Source organism: Protopterus annectens, chromosome 8.part0, assembly GCF_019279795.1.
Source record: "Protopterus annectens isolate FY-2018-M chromosome 8.part0, PAN1.0, whole genome shotgun sequence".
In the NCBI taxonomy this organism is placed as follows: Eukaryota; Metazoa; Chordata; order Ceratodontiformes; family Protopteridae; genus Protopterus; species Protopterus annectens.
This window is the reverse complement of record NC_056741.1, coordinates 68,735,290-68,760,250: the sequence shown is the minus strand read 5'-3', so window position 1 is coordinate 68,760,250 and position 24,961 is coordinate 68,735,290. Positions and strand designations below refer to the sequence as shown.

Below are 24,961 nucleotides of genomic sequence, written 5' to 3'. Positions count from 1 at the left end.
GCCAAACTTTTTTGTCTGAGAGTATTTAGGTCCCCCTTCCTATTTCTCTTTTATTCTAGGATTTGTAAGACAGGTTGAATTAAAATCCATCATAAGTCTTTTAACAATGTTCAATAGTTTTGAAATTGTATTTATTTATTACATTTATTGATTGAGTCTTCACTGGTAAATATTTAAATTTTCAATAGCATCCTAGGGAGAAAAGCTGTCCTATAAACGTGCAACACTGAGAAATTAAATGTGAATAAAATAGCAATAAGGAACATGAAACCTTAATCCATTTCTAAGCAAGGGCCATGATTTTACAGCTGGCTTTTTGTAACACCAGCTATATAAACATGCATTTGCAAGTTTGCCTCTATATGAAAGATGTAGTTTATATGACTAGGCAGAAGAGGAAACACAAGTGATGAGGGGGCTTCATCACACTCGCACAGTATGTAGGTGAGGAGTGCTGGATTTAAACCCAGGCCTTCAGCTATGATGGCTTTATGCTATACCATCTACTATCTGCAGCCTATAGACAATAATTTGTGCAGAATGATGATGCCACAATAAGGGCGGAGAGACAAACAGGAATGTTTTAGCTGGAATGAGATATTATGGCATGCATATCGGATTTCCCTGTAAAATTAACATTTTTATTATTTTTCCCTTAAGAATCCCAGCAATGAATCAGAATACGGAAATATTAGGACACTGGGACTGAAAAATCCACATGCAAAGGCAGCACGCAAATCGTCACAGTAAGATGTCATGTTTTTCTTTAATTTCTATAACGATATTCAGTCCTGCTATGGCTTCTCCTTCATTGCTAGTCTAAACTGCTCCACCCTGAGGAAAGGTGACAATAGACCCACTCAATGCCAATAAAATCAAGCAAGGCATTTTCATGCCAGAAGTAATATGGAATTAACAAAAGCAGGTCTCCAGATTGGAATCCCAGGGAAAAACAGACAGGTTCTAACTACTGAATGCTTGCCAGAAACTACTGTAATACCTAATTTGTTTTTACGGGTAAAACTCATGGAAAAATGTTGATTTTCTATAGTAGTGTATATACAGAGCAACTTTGTTAGACACATAATTTTCACAAACATTTTTATTTATAAAGCTAAAGGCTTTTATATAGCTTACGTGTTCTTGATTTCCTGCTTAAACTGCCAGAAGATGATTGTGTGAAATTTGATTTCTGTCTATAATTCGTCTCTACATTTGGATTTAAAAAAATGTTGCTGAGCATATTTTCCTCTTCTGTTAACTGCCTTGTATCAGTCCTTTTGTTTAACTTTGTATCATTTTGATTCTAACCTTCTGATCATCTATATAGAATGAAGAGCACTGAAGTAATTTAATGGACAGTGAATGGCCACATAAGGTGGAAATTCATGATGCAGTTGTTGCCAAGCAAGCTAAATGCTCTCTGTATTGATGCTCTAGGAATCATCGAGTTTGACCTGCAGCATCCTGTAACATTGCCTATTGCTTTTAACTTACGCAGGTCATCTGTTCTTTATAGTTTATGGAGGGTAGAACAGGTCTTCTCCGCAATGAGCTGTTAGAAGAACACTACTTTAGGTAAAACTGAATTATCAAGTAATGCTTCAGGGATGCTTTTTCCTATTAACTTATTAAGTACGTTAGTGAGGTTTGACAACATTGGCTTTAATAACAGCCAGCAGAGATTTTGGGGATACACACCTCTGTATGTGGGGTGCAAGATCTTGTCCCTTCAAATAAAAATCCTGTAAAAAAGTTATTTTGAAGCACAGTTCAGACTTTACAGAACATTGTTGATGGACTTATAATTTGCCACTGAGAATACCAACATACCATGTCCAGTTATGTTTATATGTGGAATGTGTCATCCAAACAAACACCACACAATCCAACATTCTGGTCATTGAAGATTCTATTGTGAGACACACTGATGTCCCTCTCAACAGACTGAGTAAGGAGAAAGTCACGGTCAGTTGGTTATCATGTGCTATAGGATCCGCCACATTATGTACACACTCAGGTCATTGGATCACAAGTACTAGTATGACTCAGTCATTGTCCACGAGAGCGTAAATGACCTGAGAGGTACCTCACTAGACTATATGTAGACAGACATCATGGAGATCTTGGAATATGTGTCCCAGACTGGTATGAGTCTAATACTGGCAGCATTTTACCTTCTCCAAGGATGATGCCACAATACAAACAAAAGATGACCGACTTTATTAATTGGCATAGTTTCTGGTGCCATTCTAAGGGGGTGCAATATTTGTCAGCATGGAAGGAGATGGTCAACAGACCATGCTGCTTTGCCAGGGATGGTTTGCACCTCTCCCCTCTATGCTTTCAAAAATTAGGTAAAACATTGTCTTCACCCATAGTGCCTTTTTTTAGGAAATGCCAAACTGAAAGTACTTCTGAGATAACTAATCAAAACCAAGAAAATATAAAGGTATTACTGCTTAATGCTAGGATTTTAAACAAAAAAAGTTCCACTCCCTAGAAACTCTCTTCACTCTAGAGAATCCATATGTCACCCAGTGGATAGCCAAATGTCTCACAGACAGGACCCACAAAGTTAGAATTGGGGTGTCAACCTTTATAAAGAGGCCAGTCACAAGTGGAGTCCCTCAGGGATCCGTTCTTAGACCGCTCCTTTTTGGCATTTACTTCTCTGAAGTCAAGGCCAATGTTAGTGGTCTCTGGCTGACTAAATTTACAGATGATTGCAAATTAGGAGCTGTCATGGAAATCCACCCTAACACAAATGTTCTCTAGGAGGGGCTGACACAGACAAAGTGTTGTCAGAGCCATGGACTAAAATTAAAAAAGTATCCTTCAGGAATTCGTCCATCCGTGGTAACTATCAGTTTGACAGCACACTCCTTGGAGTTGACCCAGTAGTCTTCCAACTTTAATACATTCTCTCCAAGTATGACAGCTACACAAGGAGATTGTTGCTGTTGTGCAGCTAGCCAGACATATTGTGCAGACCGAAAGGCCCCAATGACTCTTGATGAAAAAAATGATTGGCCTAAAAACCCTTAGTTACAAAGACAGACTGGACGTCCTATCTCTATACTTTGTTGTGATGACCTTTGTTTCCATTTCTGCCATCACAAACCTCACAATAATGACTTGTGTGTACTTTCACAAGATAAAAGATTACACAAACACCCAAAGAAGAATCCTGAACCCTCAACAACATAGACACCACTTGGAAGTAACATAAACAAAAGGTAACTAGTAAGCCATTATACCAAACCTACTTGAAACTAAGACAGGAAACTAACCCAGCAGTTAACTTAGGCATGACCACCTTTACTAGAAAACATCAGGAACATCTCTCAACCTCCCAAAACATTTTTGGAAAGTGATAAGGATGCTAACAGGGTAAAATACAAACCTATTATACAAAATGTTGAAAATGACCAGGCAAATCTGTCATTTACAGAATAATATAGACATCTTCTCCTCAATACTATAAGAATGTTAATAAATGCTGCCCGAGGACGAAACAACCCAAATGACAGAACTTCCATTCAGGCACTCTACCCCTCCCCCCATCAGCTACAACCCCCCCCACCATTCTGCTTCAAAGAAACCCAAGATTTTCTGAATACACTGGATACAAACTCTAGAGCTAAATTCATCACCCTGTAACCTACCTTCCTAAAAATGGCTGCAGAACTGATCACCAGACCATTAACTCATATCTTTATTATGGCTCTAACTACCACTATTTTCCAGGGTTTATATTAGAACCAAATACAGAAACAGCGACACATATTCATCAAATCGCATTTAAGCGATTCGATGAATATGTCGAAGGGCAAGCAGATAGTTGGCCAAGTTCACAGAGTTGCCCTTTCTCTCCCTATAGTTCGATCTCGGAGTTGGTATATTTCGTTAGGGGGGTGGGGTGTGAAGCCCCCCCACCTGTTTATGGTGTAAATTATTTTTTTTAGCGAACAGCCAGATAAGTTTTTTCCCTAGGGAAAAATTTGATTATGTGCTGTTCGCTATTGTCAGGTTTCGTGCATTATGTGTCGACTTTTATGTAGTGGCACATATGCACTTTCAGTCTTAAAATATATACCCTATTTTCTGTACCCAGCTTAAAGAAATTATTTTACCAAAAGTTACCAAGCCAAAGACACTGAAGGACTTCAGACCTATTTCTAATCTAAACCCCTATCTAAAATATTTGAAAATTTTTCTTCAAACAAATCTTTGTTCAGATTAATGTCCCACTATATGCCATATATTATCCCACTGTAGAATTTATGTATGTGTATGGATTCACTTTATAATCTCAAAATACTGAAATATCGAATTTCAGTATCTCGAGACTATAAAGCCGAAAATCAAAATACCGAAACCCCAAAAGAGCGAAATTCATCATCGCAACATTTAAACACACCCTACACCACACAAGCAAACACACATAAACCTTCCTCCACACACTACAACAAACAAACAAAGCACACACAAACACAAATGCAGAAACCTACCCTACATATAAGCAAGGGGGCAAGACCCCCTGCATCACCCATGTGGGGGTTCGGCCCACCACACCCCCGCTACTTATATATGCTAACTCCATGGTTGCACTAAAAAGACAAAGACACAAAACCCACCACTGCACAATTTACATTCCCCTCACACAAAGACACATCACATACGTACAAACACCACCATTCTCAACACTTACACACTCTCAATCTTACCTACATACTGTAATCTATGTGATCTTTCGCAGAACTGGGCCTTCACTATTTTAGTCTTGAGATACTGAAATTTGGGATTTCAGTATTTTGAGATAGTGAAGTGAACCCATATTATCATACCGTACATCATATGTTATCCTGCTGTAGAATATATGTATATTATCATACCGGACATCATATGAGGAAGTGATGCGTAGGTATGGTGTTAAACAAATGAATGCAGAAGGTCAGATGGTAGTGCATTTTGTGAAAAGGATGGACATGGTTGTGGTGAATATGTATTTTAACAAGAGGGAGGAGCATAGGGTGACATACAAGAGTGGAGGAAGATGCACACAGGTGGATTATATCTTATGTAGGAGGGCCAGTCTGAAGGAGATTGGAGACTGTAAAGTGGTGGCAGGGGAAAGTGTAGTTAGGCAGCATAGGATGGTGGTTTGTAGGATGATGTTGGTGATCAAGAAGAGGAGGAGGAGTGTGAGGGCAGCACCAAGGATCAAATGGTGGAAATTGAAAAAGGGTAATTGTGAGATGGAGTTCAGGGATGAGTTAAGACAGGCAATGGGTGGCAGTGAAGAGTTACCAAATAGCTGGGTAACTACAGCCGAGCTAGTAAGGGAGATGGCTAGAAAGGTGCTTGGTATGACATCTGGACAGAGGAAGAACAACAAGGAGACCTGGTGGTGGAATGAGGAAGTACAGGAGAATATACAGAGAAACAGGTTAGCAAAGAAGAAGTGGGATTGTCAGAGAGCTGAAGAAGGTAGACAGGAGTATAAGCGGATGAGGTGCATGGCAAAGAGAGAGGTGGCGAAGGCTAAGGATAAGGCATATGATGAGTTGTATGAAAGGTTGGACACTAAGGAGGAAGAAAAGGACCTGTACCGATTGGCTAGACAGAGGGACCAAGCTAGGAAAGATGTGCAGCAGGTAAAGGTGATAAAGGATAATGAGGGAAACATACTCACAAGTGAGGAGAGTGTGTTGAAGAGATGGAAAGAGTACTTTGAGCGGTTGATGAATGAAGAGAATGAGAGGGAAAGAAGGTTGGATGATGTAGGGATAGTGAATCATGAAGTACAATGGATTAGCAAGGAGGAAGTAAGGATAGCTATGAAGATGATGAAGAACTGAAAGGCTGTTGGTCCAGATGACATACCTGTGGAAGCATGGAGGTGTTTAGGTGAAATGGCAGTCGGGTTTTTAACCAGATTGTTTAATGAAATCTTGGAAAGTGAGAGGATGCCTGAGGAATGGAGAAAAAGTGTTTTGGTACCGATTTCTAAGAATAAGGGTGATGTGCAGAGCTGTAGTAACTACAGAGGGATTAAATTGATCAATCACAGCATGAAGTTATGGGAAGGAGTAGTGGAAGCTAGGTTAAGAAGTGAGGTGATGATTAGTGATCAGCAGTATGGTTTCATGCCAGGAAAGAGCACTACAGATGCAATGTTTGCTCTGAGAGTGTTGTTGGAGAAGTAGAGAGAAGGTCAGAAGGAGTTGCATTGTGTCTTTGTAGACTTAGAGAAAGCATATGACAGGGTGCCTAGAGAGGAGTTGTGGTATTGTATGAGGAAGTCGGGAGTGTCAGAGAAGTATGTAAGAGTGGTACAGGATATTTATGAGGGTAGTGTGATGGTGGTGAGGTCTGTGGTGAGAGTGACAGATGTGTTTAAGGTGCAGGTGGGATTACATCAAGGATCAGCTCTGAGCCCTTTCTTATTTGCAGTGGTGATGGACAGGTTGACAGACAAGATCAGACTGGAGTCCCTGTGGACTATGATGTTTGCAGATGACATTATGATCTGTAGTGAGAGTAGGGAACAGGTGGAGGAGACCCTGGAGAGATGGAGATATGCTCTAGAGAGAAGAGGAATGAAGGTCAGCATGAGTAAGACAGAATATATGTGTGTGAATGAGAGGGAGGATAGAGGAATGGTGAGGATGCAAGGAGTAGAGGTGGTGAAGGTGGATGAGTTTAAATACTTGGGATCAATAGTTCAGAGTAATGGTGAGTGTGGAAGAGAGGTGAAGAAGAGAGTACAGGCTGGATGGAGTGAGTGGAGAAGAGTGTCAGGAGTGATTTGTGACAGACAGTACCAGTAAGAATGAAAGGAAAGGTCTACAAGAGGGTAGTGAGACCAGCAATGTTATATGGGTTGGAGACAGTGGCACTGACAAAAAGTCAGGAGTCAGAGCTGGATGTGGCAAAGTTAAAGATGTTAAGATTTGCACTGGGTGTGACGAGGGTGGACAGGATTAGGAATAAGTATATTAGAGGGTCATCCCAGGTTGAAAGGTTTTTAGACAAAGCCAGAGAGGCAAGATTATGTTGGTTTGGACATGTGCTGAGGACGGATGATAAGTATATTGGGAAAAAGACACTAAGGATGAAGCTACCAGGTAACAGGAAAAGAGGAAGGCCTAAAATAAGGTTTATGGATGTGGTGAGAGAGGACATGCAGGTAGTTGGTGTGACAGAGCAAGATGCAGAGGACAGGAAGAAATGGAAACAGATGATCTGCTGTGGCGACCCCTAACAGGAACAGCCGAAAGAAGATGATGATGATAATACCGGACATCATATATTATCCCGCTGTAGAATATATGTCTATTATCATGCCATACATCATATATTATCCTGCTGTAGAGTACATGTATATTATCATACTGTACATCATATGTTATCCCGCTGTAGAATATATGTCTATTATTATACCGTACATCATATGTTATCCCACTGTAGAATATATGCATATTATCATACCATACATCATATGTTATCCCGCTGTAGAAGATATTTATATTATCATACCAGACATCATATATTATCCCGCTGTAGAATATATGTATATTATCATAACATATATCATATGCTTTCCCACTGTAGAATATATGTATATTATCATACCAGACATCATATATTATCCCGCTGTAGAATATATGTATATTATCATACCGGACATCATATAATATCATGCTGTAGAATATATGTATATTATCATACCAAACATCATATGCTATCCCGCTGTAGAATATATGTATATTATCATACCAGACATCATATATTATCCCACTGTAGAATATATGTATATTATCATACCATACATCATATGCTATCCCGCTGTAGAATATATGTATATTATCATACCAGACATCATATATTATCCCACTGTAGAATATATGTATATTATCATACCATACATCATATGCTATCGTGCTGTAGAATATCTGTATATTATACAATGTCCCCCCCATTAATATTCCAAAACATGCACGCTGATTGACACACAGTCTAACCTCCTCACAAGGGGTGGAAACAACTCCAAAGAAATAATATGAACAAAATAAAAATGTAGGGCACACCACAACAATGATGTAGGAAACACTGCTTTATTCCACGAAAAACGACTAAGCGCTTTCACCTGCACATCCCAGGCTTCATGACTGGTCAGCGTGCCCATTGTAAATCTGACTTATACTAATGGAAAAAGATCCGGTAACCCAGACTTTTTCCATTAGAATATGTCTTTACTTTTTTTTTGTGTTAGGCAGCAACGGAGAACGGAAGAGCTCCGTTGCTGTAGTCTCGCTATGTTAAACGAGTTTAACATAGTGAGATATCTTAAAAAAAGTCAACGGAGATATTCCTTTCTCCATTCCTTTTTTTAAAGCTGTCGCGCTATGTTAAACTCATTTAATACAGTGAGACAGCTTTAAAAAAAGGGAACAGAGATCTTCTTTTGTCTGTTGCTTTTTTTAAAGATATCTCGCTATGTTAAACTCATTTAACATAGCGAGATAACTTTAAAAAAGCAACAGAGATCTTCCTTTCTCCATTGCTTACTCTACACACAGCTCTGATGTACTGCGTAAGCATACGCATGCGCAGTACATCAGAACTGCTCCAGGATACCGGACAGTTGTGAAAGGGCAGCACGGAGGCATTATACAATGCCATTATTTAAGAAAAGTTAAGTATTTTTTTTCTTAAATAATGTCATTGTATAATAGCAATAACCCACTTCTGGGTGTGGGTAATGCTGGATTTACCCATGGTTGTCTTTGTTTGGCCACTCGGGTTTTGCCCTCATAACCAAACCACACCACCTGTGGGTAAATCCAGCATTACCCACACCCAGGCGTGGGTTATAGCTTAATTATCATACCGGACACCATATATTATCCCACTGTAGAATATCTGTAAATTATCATACCGGACATCATATATTATCCCGCTGTAGAATATAGGTAGATTATCATGCTATACATGATAATGCCTGCCACTCTTTAAAGCCTTTTTAAAAGCACAACTAAATAAGTCTTGGTTTTGCACATGTTTAACTCCAGGTTAATTCCCCACTACCACCGCTTCCCCCCTTTACTCTTTACAATGTTCCCTACCACCTGTACATGCCTGAAGCTTACAAATCTTTATACTACTTCTATATTTCTACAAGTAAAGCTGTTTATATGATCTTGTGTTGCCTGGTGTAAGTCGGTTATCATGATTTATATGCTGCTAAGTATAGTAACTTTTTTCATCTCAAGTAATCTACTGTCAATTCATAGTTATGTTTTAGAAATTAAGCAAAACATTAGCAACTGTGCACCTTTGCTCTCAGGTTTAACCTGTCTGCAATGTATTATGTAAAGTGTTAAGAAACATTTTTGTTGTAAAAATTTTAATGTATCTGTTTATATGTACCTAAATGTCTAAATGTGGAGCTTTTCTCCCTGGGCCTCTAATGAAAATGGGTTATGTGGCCCCATCAGACTATCCCGGTAACAAATGTTGAATAATTAAATAAATGTACATCATGTGTTCTCCTGCTGTAGTGTATATATATATATATATATATATATATATATATATATATATATATATATATATATATATATGTGTAGGTCTACCTGAAAACGCCGTAATCTCGAAACGCCGATGACGAGAACACCAACACCAGAAAATCGGCAACGGAGAAGACTGACAGTTGAGAATCCTGACACTGAGAACATTAACATGTAAAGGTAAGTGTGCGATAGGGATGGACGTTAGGGTCAGGGTGTGGGTAAGGTAAGTGTGCGATAGCGATGGTATGTAGGGTTAGGGGTGGGTTAAGTGAGTTAGGGTTAGGGCATGGGTCAGGTGAGTGTGCGATAGTGACAGACATTAGCGATAGGGGCGGGTTAAGGGAGTTAGGGTTAGGGAGCGGGTTAGGTGAGTGTGCAATAGTGATGGACCTTAGGGTTGGGGTTAAGGTTAGTGCATAGATAGTTGTGTATGTAAGGTTCAGTGTAGGTTTGTAAGATTTTTGGTGTACTTGTATTGTGTGTGTGCTTTTTGGGCAGGGAATTTGTTTTGTTTGTGGAGTGTCGAGATTGTGGTTTGTCGGGTATGTGACGTTTCGTGTTTCTGAACATTCGGTTTTGTGGTGTCGGTGATTTCATTGTTGATGTTGTAGCGTGTCTGTGTTTTCAGGTAGACCCATATATATATATATATATATATTTATATATATATATATATATATATATATATATATATATATATATATATATATTGTTGTTGTGTCTTCCGACTTTTTCCGGTTAGGGGTCACCACAGCGGAACTCCGGTCTGCTAATGATTGGCAGTAGATTTTTATGTGCCGAGTTGCTGGCCCTGACACACAACTTTCAATGAAGGTACGCCCATTCACGCATGTCTCCACACAGAAGACGCTGTAGCTGAGAATTGAACAGGACAACGTCTTAGTGTGAGGTGACAATGCTACCGCAGCACTATATATATATATATTGCATCATACTGTGAATCACATACTATTTTACTGTAGAATATATATGTATCTTATACTACTATAAACCATATATTATCTTACTATAAAATATAAATGTGTTATCTTATGTATTATATACCACTTTAACTATACTTCTGTTATATATGTGTCATATTATTTTATTTTGTATTCTCTTTTAAAGCTCATTTTTCCATGTAAATGTCACATTATCTTGCTGTATTCTATCATTTATTGCTTCTCTGGGATCAGGGTCACAGCTGAAAAAGGTCCTTGAAGCAGTCCAGTTATCAAACTGCAGTAAATAAACATATAAATAAAACAGACTGGAGGGAGAGATTCACTACCCAACAGTTGCCTCGTGTATGGAACAAATTAACCCTGTATGTCTGGCATCTTTCAAGACAAACCTAGATTATCGGATGGGTAGTTCATCTCTGGCCTGACAAGTTTTTGCCCTCCTAGAAGTGAGGGTACATTTTGAGGGCAATATTTGATAAGGTATATGATGTCATCAGACTCACTTGCATTTTAGTTATTACAGTCTTATAATCAATTAATGCTGTCACTTATGAGGTGGTGTTACTACTGTTACATTTATTACATTTAAAAAGTTCTGGATAATTCTAATTCACTTTATCACATATGACTATATATGATCTCAGGTAAACATCTGTTAGATTTGTTTCATAGTGTCCTAATTCAGCTATGACTCTGTTTCATGACCATATAGCCTTGTCTTGTTCTACACTATTTTATTTAACTTTTTTGATGCAAATATTTTTCATTCTGCCTCAGCCTGCACCACCAGCTACCTCACCTCTTCCCTGTCCAGTTGATGGGTCAGTAATCTTTATGCTACTCCCACTAGTTGGCTCGAGCCTGTTTATTGCATTCTTATTCTAGTATCTATAAATCTGATCTCATCAGCTTATCTTCTATAAATAACCTTATCCTATGCAGTACATGATTGTCACTGGTTTATCCCATCCTTTCTTATTTCATACCATCTCATATGGAGAACGTATATGACAGGGTTCCAAGACAGCTGATTTGTGCAGTCAAGTGATGGTTTGATGCCTTGAAATGATGTTAGAATGAATGCAACCTGTACAAGGAGCAAATGATGCAAGTACAAAGAGAGAGGCACTCACAGAAGAGCTCCCTGAGGGGGTGGGTGTGCATCAGGGTTCAGCTCCGAGTACACTGCTGTACCGATGGGCTATACCAAGAAACAGGTCAGGAGAGACAGAGCAACAAAGTTACTGTATGTAGACAATGTGGCATTATAGGCAGACTCTGAGCAAGAACACTGCTGTACCGATGGGCTATACCAAGAAACAGGTCAGGAGAGACAGAGCAACAAAGTTACTGTATGTAGACAATGTGGCATTATAGGCAGACTCTGAGCAAGAACACTGCTGTACCGATGGGCTATACCAAGAAACAGGTCAGGAGAGACAGAGCAACAAAGTTACTGTATGTAGACAATGTGGCATTATAGGCAGACTCTGAGCAAGAACACTGCTGTACCGATGGGCTATACCAAGAAACAGGTCAGGAGAGACAGAGCAACAAAGTTACTGTATGTAGACAATGTGGCATTATAGGCAGACTCTGAGCAAGAACACTGCTGTACCGATGGGCTATACCAAGAAACAGGTCAGGAGAGACAGAGCAACAAAGTTACTGTATGTAGACAATGTGGCATTATAGGCAGACTCTGAGCAAGAACACTGCTGTACCGATGGGCTATACCAAGAAACAGGTCAGAAGAGACAGAGCAACAAAGTTACTGTATGTAGACAATGTGGCATTATAGGCAGACTCTGAGCAAGAACACTGCTGTACCGATGGGCTATACCAAGAAACAGGTCAGAAGAGACAGAGCAACAAAGTTACTGTATGTAGACAATGTGGCATTATAGGCAGACTCTGAGCAAGAACACTGCTGTACCGATGGGCTATACCAAGAAACAGGTCAGGAGAGACAGAGCAACAAAGTTACTGTATGTAGACAATGTGGCATTATAGGCAGACTCTGAGCAAGAACACTGCTGTACCGATGGGCTATACCAAGAAACAGGTCAGGAGAGACAGAGCAACAAAGTTACTGTATGTAGACAATGTGGCATTATAGGCAGACTCTGAGCAAGAACACTGCTGTACCGATGGGCTATACCAAGAAACAGGTCAGGAGAGACAGAGCAACAAAGTTACTGTATGTAGACAATGTGGCATTATAGGCAGACTCTGAGCAAGAACACTGCTGTACCGATGGGCTATACCAAGAAACAGGTCAGGAGAGACAGAGCAACAAAGTTACTGTATGTAGACAATGTGGCATTATAGGCAGACTCTGAGCAAGAACACTGCTGTACCGATGGGCTATACCAAGAAACAGGTCAGGAGAGACAGAGCAACAAAGTTACTGTATGTAGACAATGTGGCATTATAGGCAGACTCTGAGCAAGAACACTGCTGTACCGATGGGCTATACCAAGAAACAGGTCAGGAGAGACAGAGCAACAAAGTTACTGTATGTAGACAATGTGGCATTATAGGCAGACTCTGAGCAAGAACACTGCTGTACCGATGGGCTATACCAAGAAACAGGTCAGGAGAGACAGAGCAACAAAGTTACTGTATGTAGACAATGTGGCATTATAGGCAGACTCTGAGCAAGAACACTGCTGTACCGATGGGCTATACCAAGAAACAGGTCAGGAGAGACAGAGCAACAAAGTTACTGTATGTAGACAATGTGGCATTATAGGCAGACTCTGAGCAAGAACACTGCTGTACCGATGGGCTATACCAAGAAACAGGTCAGGAGAGACAGAGCAACAAAGTTACTGTATGTAGACAATGTGGCATTATAGGCAGACTCTGAGCAAGAACACTGCTGTACCGATGGGCTATACCAAGAAACAGGTCAGAAGAGACAGAGCAACAAAGTTACTGTATGTAGACAATGTGGCATTATAGGCAGACTCTGAGCAAGAACACTGCTGTACCGATGGGCTATACCAAGAAACAGGTCAGGAGAGACAGAGCAACAAAGTTACTGTATGTAGACAATGTGGCATTATAGGCAGACTCTGAGCAAGAACACTGCTGTACCGATGGGCTATACCAAGAAACAGGTCAGGAGAGACAGAGCAACAAAGTTACTGTATGTAGACAATGTGGCATTATAGGCAGACTCTGAGCAAGAACACTGCTGTACCGATGGGCTATACCAAGAAACAGGTCAGGAGAGACAGAGCAACAAAGTTACTGTATGTAGACAATGTGGCATTATAGGCAGACTCTGAGCAAGAACATCAGCAATGGATAGAGGAACAGAATGCAAACCTGATGGTACAGAGGATGAAACTGAAAACAGATAAGACAATTGTAATTGCAGCAAATGGGGAAATCAGAAGAAGCTGAGAACGGAGATGGAAGCAAAAATAAAACAACAGGCTAACAGCTTCAAGTATCTGGGAGGGGTGGTTGAGGAGAAGGGAAGTCTGAATGAGGAGGTCAAAGCTAGAATCAGAGGGTCTGGAGATAAGTGGCACAGGGTGATAGAACTTGTATAATACAGAAGAATGCCAAAGAAGCTGAAAAGTTAACTATCCAAATGGTGGTGCAACCAGTAGTACTGCATGGTACAGAAACCTGGGCAGTAAAGGAAGTGTAAACTGCATGGTACAGAAACCTGGGCAGTAAAGGAAGTGTAAACTGCATGGTACAGAAACCTGGGCAGTAAAGGCAGAGCAGTTGAAGAAGCTAGAGATGATGGAGATGAAGTGCTTGAGATGGGTGGTAGGATGCACACTGTGGGACAAATGAAGAAATGTGGACATCTTTATAGAAGCTCAAGCATATCCAAGTCTATACTACAACACCGAAGACACTGAACATCGAACGGCCTAAAGGCCAAAAATGGTGGACCTCGAAGTCGCTATTGTGAGGGGCTGCAACCCCCAGAGCCCCCATTAATTATATATACCAACTCCAAGATCACATTACAGTGAGGAAAGGGCACACATTCCAATCTTCACTGTACTGCCATCTCACAAAAGACACATGTTGAACGGCATTTCTGACGTTAAAGCCATTCGATCTTCAGTCTCTTTGATTTCATAATAAGAACCCCTATGTCCAGTTGCAGCAAAGGTCAAAGAGAACAGCTTACACTGGTTCGGGCACACGTGCAGGAAAGCAGAAGACAACCTGGTGAGAAAGTTTTGGGACAGACAGGAAGAAGGCAAGAGGAAATGAAAGCACCTTGCAAAAAGAGGAATGGATAGTGTGAGAGAAGTCCTGCGTGACTGTCAAAGAGCAGAAGAGCAGCATTAACCTGAGAGAGGTGGCGATAGTTGATGTGACACCCCAACCCCTGTAGAAAAAAATAGGAAAAAGTGATAAAGATGATGATTATGTAATGAATGATCATCATGTTAAATGAGCAACAAAAAACAGATCAAAACATGCAGATAATTCATTATATCAACTATGCAAATTTGTGACTTCCAGTAAATTGAAAAGGGAAACAGATTTTCTTTGCCACTGTACTACCATTAACATTGCTGCGTATTCAGTCCAAACTGGCCTGAATAATGGTAGTGCTACAGGAAGAGAACTTTTACAATAAGGTACACAGTCTGGGTTAGAGGCAGGGGCAGACAAGATTAAGGTTAGCACACATTACAAAGGTGAGTGGGAGGCTTCATAAACCTAGCGAGAGCAGGCAGTGTGACAGTAAGTGAAAACTACTTCAATAAGCAAACAAGATATTTCTTAGAATCAATTTAGACTGATAATAGAATTAACTTATTTCTGTGGTAAGATCTTAAGAACTCCTCCATTTTTGCAAAGAGGTGTACAGAAAAAAATGCTAGCAAAAAGGAGGTAGGTATGTAAAAAAAATAAACAACTGGAGGGATTATAATCAGAAAGACAGTGGTAGGTTCAGATGTTAGAAAATGTCATGCTCAGAACTAAATATGTGGCACTGAAATTTCTTACTGTGGCAGCTGCAGAAACTACCTCACTATCAGTAATGAATACAGATGGGAAATTATTTGTCATTTCCAGACTAGAAACAGATTAGTTGCCACTGTTTAGATGGGAACTCAGTCATATTAGGCAGCAAAACTGTGTAGTCCGAATGATGAAGCTAAAGTTATAAAACTTGTATAAACTGTTTTACACATCAGCTCAAATCACTCATTAACTCTCCGACTGAGGGAAGAACGGAGGTCTGCATTGTGGAAGATGCGCTTTCCACTCTATATACTTTTTGGTAAGCCCTGTGCTATAAATTGGCCTAGTCTGCAGACTGAAGGGTAACATCTGCAAATAAAGGTAGTGTGTCCGATAAATATAGGAGGAACATGATGGCTACTACTAAATGAGCATACTATAAAAACACTTCTCATAAGCTATACTGTCGGTGACAGACACCTGGGTAATGTGTCAGTAAATAGTGCAGGAAACAAGACAGACAGAGTAACTGCAATTCTGGGACTGTTAAACTTATGAAAACTGATACATTTTGTCATTTTTTAAATGTTATCTCCCTGTTCCCTCTCTGGTTCTTTTTATTCCCTTTTCATTAACTTCTCCTTGTTTTCTTCCCTGTAGCGTAACCCCAACTGAAAATGTTCTGTGTGCATCTCAAAAATTAACTGAGTACCCTTTTATCTTCTTTTGGAGATATTAGCTTTCCTTTAAGGGTTATGACATTGTAGGCTAAGCCTAGAATTACAGACGGACTGCTGGCTTGGTACAAACCTATGAATGAACATACACGCTTATATCCAGACACACCCTGACATTTAATTACAGACGGACTGCTGGCTTGGTACAAACCTATGAATGAACATACACAGTTATGTCCAGACACACCTTGACATTTAATTACAGACGGAGTGCTGGCTTGGTACAAACCTATGAATGAACATACACAGTTATGTCCAGACACACCCTGACATTTAATTACAGACGGATTGCTGGCTTGGTACAAACCAATGAATGAACATACACGCTTATGTCCAGACACACCCTGACATTTAATTACAGACGGACTGCTGGCTTGGTACAAACCTATGAATGAACATACACAGTTATGTCCAGACACACCCTGACATTTAGCTTGGTACAAACCTATGAATGAACATACATTATTGTGTCGACTGCTGGCTTGGTACAAACCTATGAATGAACATAGACAGTTATGTCCAGACACACCCTGACATTTAATTACAGATGGACTGCTGGCTTGGTACAAACCTATGAATGAACATACACAGTTATGTCCAGACACACCCTGACATTTAATTACAGATGGACTGCTGGCTTGGTACAAACCTATGAATGAACATACACAGTTATGTCCAGACACACCCTGACATTTAATTACAGATGGACTGCTGGCTTGGTACAAACCTATGAATGAACATACACAGTTATGTCCAGACACACCCTGACATTTAATTACAGACGGACTGCTGGCTTGGTACAAACCTATGAATGAACATATACAGTTATGTCCAGACACACCCTGACATTTAATTACAGACGGACTGCTGGCTTGGTACAAACCTATGAATGAACATACACAGTTATGTCCAGACACACCCTGACATTTAATTACAGATGGACTGCTGGCTTGGTACAAACCTATGAATGAACATACACAGTTATGTCCAGACACACCCTGAAATTTAATTACAGATGGACTGCTGGCTTGGTACAAACCTATGAATGAACATACACGCTTATGTCCAGACACACCCTGACATTTAATTACAGACGGAATGCTGGCTTGGTACAAACCTATGAATGAACATACACAGTTATGTCCAGACACACCCTGACATTTAATTACAGACGGACTGCTGGCTTGGTACAAACCTATGAATGAACATACACGCTTATGTCCAGACACACCCTGACATTTAATTACAGATGGACTGCTGGCTTGGTACAAACCTATGAATAAACATACACGCTTATGTCCAGACACACCCTGACATTTAATTACAGACGGACTGCTGGCTTGGTACAAACCTATGAATGAACATACACGCTTATGTCCAGACACACCCTGACATTTAATTACAGACGGACTGCTGGCTTGGTACAAACCTATGAATGAACATACACAGTTATGTCCAGACACACCCTGACATTTAATTACAGATGGACTGCTGGCTTGGTACAAACCTATGAATGGACATACACGCTTATGTCCAGACACACCCTGAAATTTAATTACAGACGGACTGCTGGCTTGGTACAAACCTATGAATGAACATACACAGTTATGTCCAGACACACCCTGACATTTAATTACAGATGGACTGCTGGCTTGGTACAAGCCTATGAATGAACATACACGCTTATGTCCAGACACAGCCTGGCATTTATTTACAGATGGACTGCTGGCTTGGTACAAACCTATGAGTGAACATACACAGTTATGTCCAGACACACCCTGACATTTAATTACAGATGGACTGCTGGCTTGGTACAAACCTATGAATGAACATACACGCTTATGTCCAGACACACCCTGACATTTAATTACAGACGGACTGCTGGCTTGGTACAAACCTATGAATGAACATACACAGTTATGTCCAGACACACCCTGACATTTAATTACAGACGGACTGCTGGCTTGGTACAAACCTATGAATGAACATACACGCTTATGTCCAGACACACCCTGACATTTAATTACAGATGGACTGCTGGCTTGGTACAAACCTATGAATAAACATACACGCTTATGTCCAGACACACCCTGACATTTAATTACAGACGGACTGCTGGCTTGGTACAAACCTATGAATGAACATACACAGTTATGTCCAGACACACCCTGACATTTAATTACAGACGGACTGCTGGCTTGGTACAAACCTATGAATGAACATACACAGTTATGTCCAGACACACCCTGACATTTAATTACAGATGGACTGCTGGCTTGGTACAAACCTATGAATGAACATACACGCTTATGTCCAGACACACCCTGACATTTAATTACAGACGGACTGCTGGCTTGGTACAAACCTATGAATGAACATACACAGTTATGTCCAGACACACCCTGACATTTAATTACAGATGGACTGCTGGCTTGGTACAAACCTATGAATGAACATACACAGTTATGTCCAGACACAGCCTGGCATTTATTTACAGATGGACTGCTGGCTTGGTACAAACCTATGAGTGAACATACACAGTTATGTCCAGACACACCCTGACATTTAATTACAGACGGACTGCTGGCTTGGTACAAACCTATGAATAAACATACACAGTTATGTCCAGACACACCCTGACATTTAATTACAGACGGACTGCTGGCTTGGTACAAACCTATGAATGAACATACACAGTTATGTCCAGACACACCCTGACATTTAATTACAGATGGACTGCTGGCTTGGTACAAACCTATGAATGAACATACACAGTTATGTCCAGACACACCCTGACATTTAATTACAGATGGACTGCTGGCTTGGTACAAACCTATGAATGAACATATACAGTTATGTCCAGACACACCCTGACATTTAATTACAGATGGACTGCTGGCTTGGTACAAACCTATGAATGAACATACACGCTTATGTCCAGACACACCCTGACATTTAATTACAGATGGACTGCTGGCTTGGTACAAACCTATGAATGAACATACACGCTTATATCCAGACACACCCTGACATTTAATTACAGACGGACTGCTGGCTTGGTACAAACCTATGAGTGAACATACACAGTTATGTCCAGAAACACCCTGACATTTAATTACAGACGGACTGCTGGCTTGGTACAAACCTATGAATGAACATACACGCTTATGTCCAGACACACCCTGACATTTAATTACAGACGGACTGCTGGCTTGGTACAAACCTATGAATGAACATACACAGTTATGTCCAGACACACCCTGACATTTAATTACAGATGGACTGCTGGCTTGGTACAAACCTATGAATGAACATACACAGTTATGTCCAGACACACCCTGACATTTAATTACAGACGGACTGCTGGCTTGGTACAAACCTATGAATGAACATACACAGTTATGTCCAGACACACCCTGACATTTAATTACAGATGGACTGCTGGCTTGGTACAAACCTATGAATGAACATACACGCTTATGTCCAGACACACCCTGACATTTAATTACAGACGGACTGCTGGCTTGGTTCAAACCTATGAATGAACATACACAGTTATGTCCAGACACACCCTGACATTTAATTACAGACGGACTGCTGGCTTGGTACAAACCTATGAATGAACATACACGCTTATGTCCAGACACACCCTGACATTTAATTACAGACGGACTGCTGGCTTGGTGCAAACCTATAAATGAACATACACGCTTATGTCCAGACACACCCTGACATTTAATTACAGACGGCCTGCTGGCTTGGTACAAACCTATGAATGAACATACACGCTTGTGTCCAGACACACCCTGACATTTAATTACAGACAGACTGCTGGCTTGGTACAAACCTATGAATGAACATACACAGTTATGTCCAGACACACCCTGACATTTAATTACAGACGGACTGCTGGCTTGGTACAAACCTATGAATGAACATACACAGTTATGTCCAAACACACCCTGACATTTAATTACAGACGGACTGCTGGCTTGGTACAAACCTATGAATGAACATACACGCTTATGTCCAGACACACCCTGACATTTAATTACAGATGGACTGCTGGCTTGGTACAAACCTATGAATGAACATACACAGTTATGTCCAGACACACCCTGACATTTAATTACAGACGGACTGCTGGCTTGGTACAAACCTATGAATGAACATACACAGTTATGTCCAGACACACCCTGACATTTAATTACAGACGGACTGCTGGCTTGGTACAAACCTATGAATGAACATACACAGTTATGTCCAGACACACCCTGACATTTAATTACAGATGGACTGCTGGCTTGGTACAAACCTATGAATGAACATACACGCTTATGTCCAGACACACCCTGACATTTAATTACAGACGGACTGCTGGCTTGATACAAACCTATGAATGAACATACACAGTTATGTCCAGACACACCCTGACATTTAATTACAGATGGACTGCTGGCTTGGTACAATCCTATGAATGAACATACATGCTTATGTCCAGACACACCCTGACATTTCAGCTGAATCATGTCCTAGTTTGCCATCAGGTTCTCAATCTTAATTCCTTCAGTTTTTATTTGCTCCACTATGTATTCTTGTTGCTTTGTTTCCTCAGTTTTACATGCTTGCTATGTGTTATTTATTTATTTTTTAATTTTATTTGACATTTGTTTACCTGGAAAGTCCACCTGGGATAATTTCCCATTTTCAGTGGAGGACCAGGGAGGAAAGCTTCACATTGACATCATATGGCTTCAGTTAAATAAAGTTAATACAAAGCCTCATGTAGAAGAGTGACATACAAATTAAGGAACATTTCAGCTTCATTTCAAACAGTGTGAACTTATACATGCTTAGTGGAATGATTTGGACAGCTATAACAAGGTGAAAACGAACACTGTGCATGGATAAAGTGCTCACAAGTTACAGTTCACAAAGATGACAGCATACATACTGAATACACTCGTCGGAAACGAGATGACCCAATAATATGGCCTAGGCAAAAATATATTTGTTCTTTGGCTGAGAAGTAGAGTTTACTAATTCCTTGTAGTAGTGTATAGGCTCAAATTTTGCTATTTAACATCTGCTCCAGGATCTCAGAGCTACCATTAAACAGAGAAAGATTGAAATGTGCTTTTAATATTTTTATTGATTTGTTGTTTTCAGAAGATGGCATCGTCGTTGGAATCAGTGAGGGTACAAGGAACTGGGAGACTGACCAGGAGTTTGGTACGGTGGTTACAGTGCTGAAGGCATTGTACCAGATGGTTGGGAAGATGAGAGCTAAGTCATAGGGCAGAGCTTTAATTTTACTGGTAAATCTATGTTCCCATCTTCATCTGGAGTCATGTGACTTTGGCTCTGACATAAACGATGAGGTCAGAGATGTAGGCAGCAGCAGCAACGAGTTTCCTTTGCGGTGCAGGGGTGGGGGTCGTGTTCTATGATACAGCGAGGAACTTGGCAATCTGAGATGATCTTCTGGTATAGTCTCTGCTCCCTAATTTTCCTTTGTGTTGCATGGGGGGGGGGGGCTTATGCTCTTTGATGCAGTGAGGAGCTTGGCAATCTGAATTGATCTTCTGGTACAGTCTCTGCTCCGTAATGTAGAGAGCTGTTAATTGAAAAGACTTGGGCACTTTGTGAAGATGTCTCCCTGGTGTCTCCAATGGATCATGTACCAAGTGCTGCCCCTTAAGAAGAGGCCCTTGGCAAACACAGAATGTAATGGAGGGATTACATCTTTTAAATTACCACATAATTCCTGGGAATCCCACAGGATAAGCTGGAGACTGTTGCTTTCGTGGCTGTTGGTGAGGATAGAAAAGTCTGTCCTTCACCTTTCAACCTACTACCAGAGTGACCCTTGCCAGGGCACTTAGAAAAGTGACATGGAACATTTTGATGATGAAGATGATGATGATGTCATTTCACAGAAATGGAGTAACCTCAGAGTGGGAATAATAAAGTAAGGCAGCGTTCACTCTACTGAAAAACAAGGAGTAACCTCAGAGTGGGAATAGTAAAGTAAGGCAGCGTTCACTCTACTGAAAAACAAGGAGTAACCTCAGAGTGGGAATAGTAAAGTAAGGCAGCTCACTCTACTGAAAAACAAGGAGTAACCTCAGAGTGGGAATAGTAAAGTAAGGCAGCGTTCACTCTACTGAAAAACAAGGAGTAACCTCAGAGTGGGAATAGTAAAGTAAGGCAGCGTTCACTCTACTGAAAAACAAGGAGTAACCTCAGAGTGGGAATAGTAAAGTAAGGCAGCGTTCACTCTACTGAAAAACAAGGAGTGACCTCAGAGTGGGAATAATAAAGTAAGGCAGCGTTCACTCTACTGCAAAAACACTTTTTTTAATGTATGTTTGGTATTAATTACGTGCAAATTCATTTCTGTATAAGCACCTTTCTTAAAGGCATATTGTGTACTCAGAGAAGGAGTTTTGTAGAACTAGTGCAGAGCAGTTAAGTTTGAAGGTGCTGTGCACTTAAGTACAATAGAATAAGCTAATTTAACAGCAGATGGTTTGCAGTGACTTAAGTTACTTATAACAAAACTGAATTTATGACATAGTTGGATATTGCTTCCTGTCTTGATACAGGAATTAGTGCAAAGATAGGTGTCTGTCATACATCATCACTGGCCTCTGAATTAACTTCCTCTGCCCATCTCTGTGGTGTATGTTCTTCTCAGTAATTATGTTTAGACCTCTGTAGGGTTGTTCTGTTTCTAATGTGCATTTGGTATTAATTACATGCAATTTCATTTCTGTATGAGCACCTTTCTTAAAGGTATATTATGTGTGGTAGTGCTGTGGATAGTAAGCCATATTGGAGAATTCCTCTCTAATGTAGCTTAACATCTGCTGTACCAATTCCTGTATCAAGACAGAACTCTTCTGTAATATGGCTTATCTACAGCACTCCCCTTATGTTATACTGCAGTATCAGAATAGAGCCTACAGCCTTCTGCATCTAAGGTGAGTATGCTACCTGTTTTGCCACTGTTGACATGTTTCTCTGAATTTGTGTATTCCTGTATAATTACTAGAACTGTTGAAAAAATTAAAAACATCAAATCTTGATTAACCTTGCTATAAAAATAAATAACTGATTGACCCCTTCTATATTCAATGCCTTCTAGTGTTCACATGCCCCCATTAACTATACTTTGAACAAAGTCTTCATATCTTCACACACACACACACACACACACACACACACACACACACACACACACACACACACACACACACACACACACACACACACACACACACACACACACACACACACACTAAGTTCCAGGGAAGGCTGGTAATATTCTCTAACACTACATCCTTCTGCCCTGGACCATGGTAGTTAACTACCACCACCCCAGATGGGGGCTGCCAGTTACTGCTCCAATCTTGTAAATAATTCAAATAATTATAAACACAAATATGTAGCAGTTAGGGTTGGCAGTTTAGAGGTGGATGCAAGCAGCTTGTCACCATTTAATAATAAATACCAACTTGTCAATGATTTAATAAATAAGTAGATGACCAGCCACAGGCTTTCTAATGGTGAATAAATAAAGATACTTTACTTAAGAAAGAATGATTTTAGCAGTACTGTTAGTCGTTAAATATGTGGATTAATACCAATTTGCACAGAAAAATACAGAGAATAGCCACATTAATTAATTAGATTACAATGAAGAAAAACATCCATCTACAGTTAAACTTCATCTCAGCTATTTTTGAGCCCTAAGTAACAATAGTTGACTTATTAAAATACACTGCAGACACAGTCATATGTCCATAAACAAAGTTCCAGGTCTGTGCATCACAAATTCAAGGGTAGCTCGGTCTTTTGTGACTGTTTATTCAACTACTTGGCTTATATCATCTGCATTCAAAAGCCATACATGCAATTATGGAGCATTTCAAATTTACTGATTTTATTTTCTTGCTCTTAGCTATCTAGCTCTTTAAAGGACTTTCTATTTCCTATTTTGTAGCAGGAATAGTAAAAAAGGGCAAAATAATTGTAGTCTCTGTTTTAGATATCTGCTATACATTTCAAATCTCAAGTGTAATTACTGATTTTCCCATAAAAACTCAGTTCCAAACATTATGTACTTTTTATATATTTCATAGAAAAAGGTCACAAGGTCATGTATCCTGCCACTGAAAAAATGCTCATTTTGATTCAATCACATATTCTAGCTTACCCCCTGCAGGTTTTATAGAGCTTAAGTGCAGCTCACAGATTTGTTAAAAGTCTGGCTCAAAAAAAAGTGACAGATTTAATTCCAGACATTCTACAGTGTATGAATAATTAATGAATATAATGCATAGGAATTTCAAGGCACCCGAGTCTTGTGAGCATTTCTGGCTTGCCACACCATCTTTCTCTAGGAGGGGTAGGCCAGTTAAGCCCATTAATCAGCTAGGTCCCCTTTGAAAGATAACAGTGCATCATACTGCTTAATATGCAGTGGCACTTTGTTCCAGAGGTGGGGGGAAGTGCTGTGTCCTGAATCTGTCTCTCTCTCCATCATACTTTATTCATCTGCTGGTAAAGATTTAGGTCGCTGGTTCTGGTACTTATGAAACTGCTAGACTTATGGAGATAAAAGAAATGCATCAGTCCAGGACAGCTGGGCTTCTAATGGCATGCAAGGCAAGGCATAGATTTTATTTCCAGAGACTATGACATACTGAATGTGCAA

At 40.1% G+C, this 24,961-nt stretch overlaps 1 protein-coding gene across 2 annotated transcripts in view; it reads left to right on the top strand.

Annotated features, from left to right (window-relative positions):
• The window catches only part of PTPN6 (protein tyrosine phosphatase non-receptor type 6), a 1,172,112-nt gene that overhangs the window by 1,095,944 nt on the left and 51,207 nt on the right, over positions 1–24,961 (top strand). For both annotated transcript variants that reach the window (XM_044079623.1, XM_044079624.1), the window contains exon 14: positions 661–746. In XM_044079623.1, the coding sequence (XP_043935558.1) occupies positions 661–746 (86 nt within the window). The remainder of the gene's footprint in view (positions 1–660; positions 747–24,961) is intronic.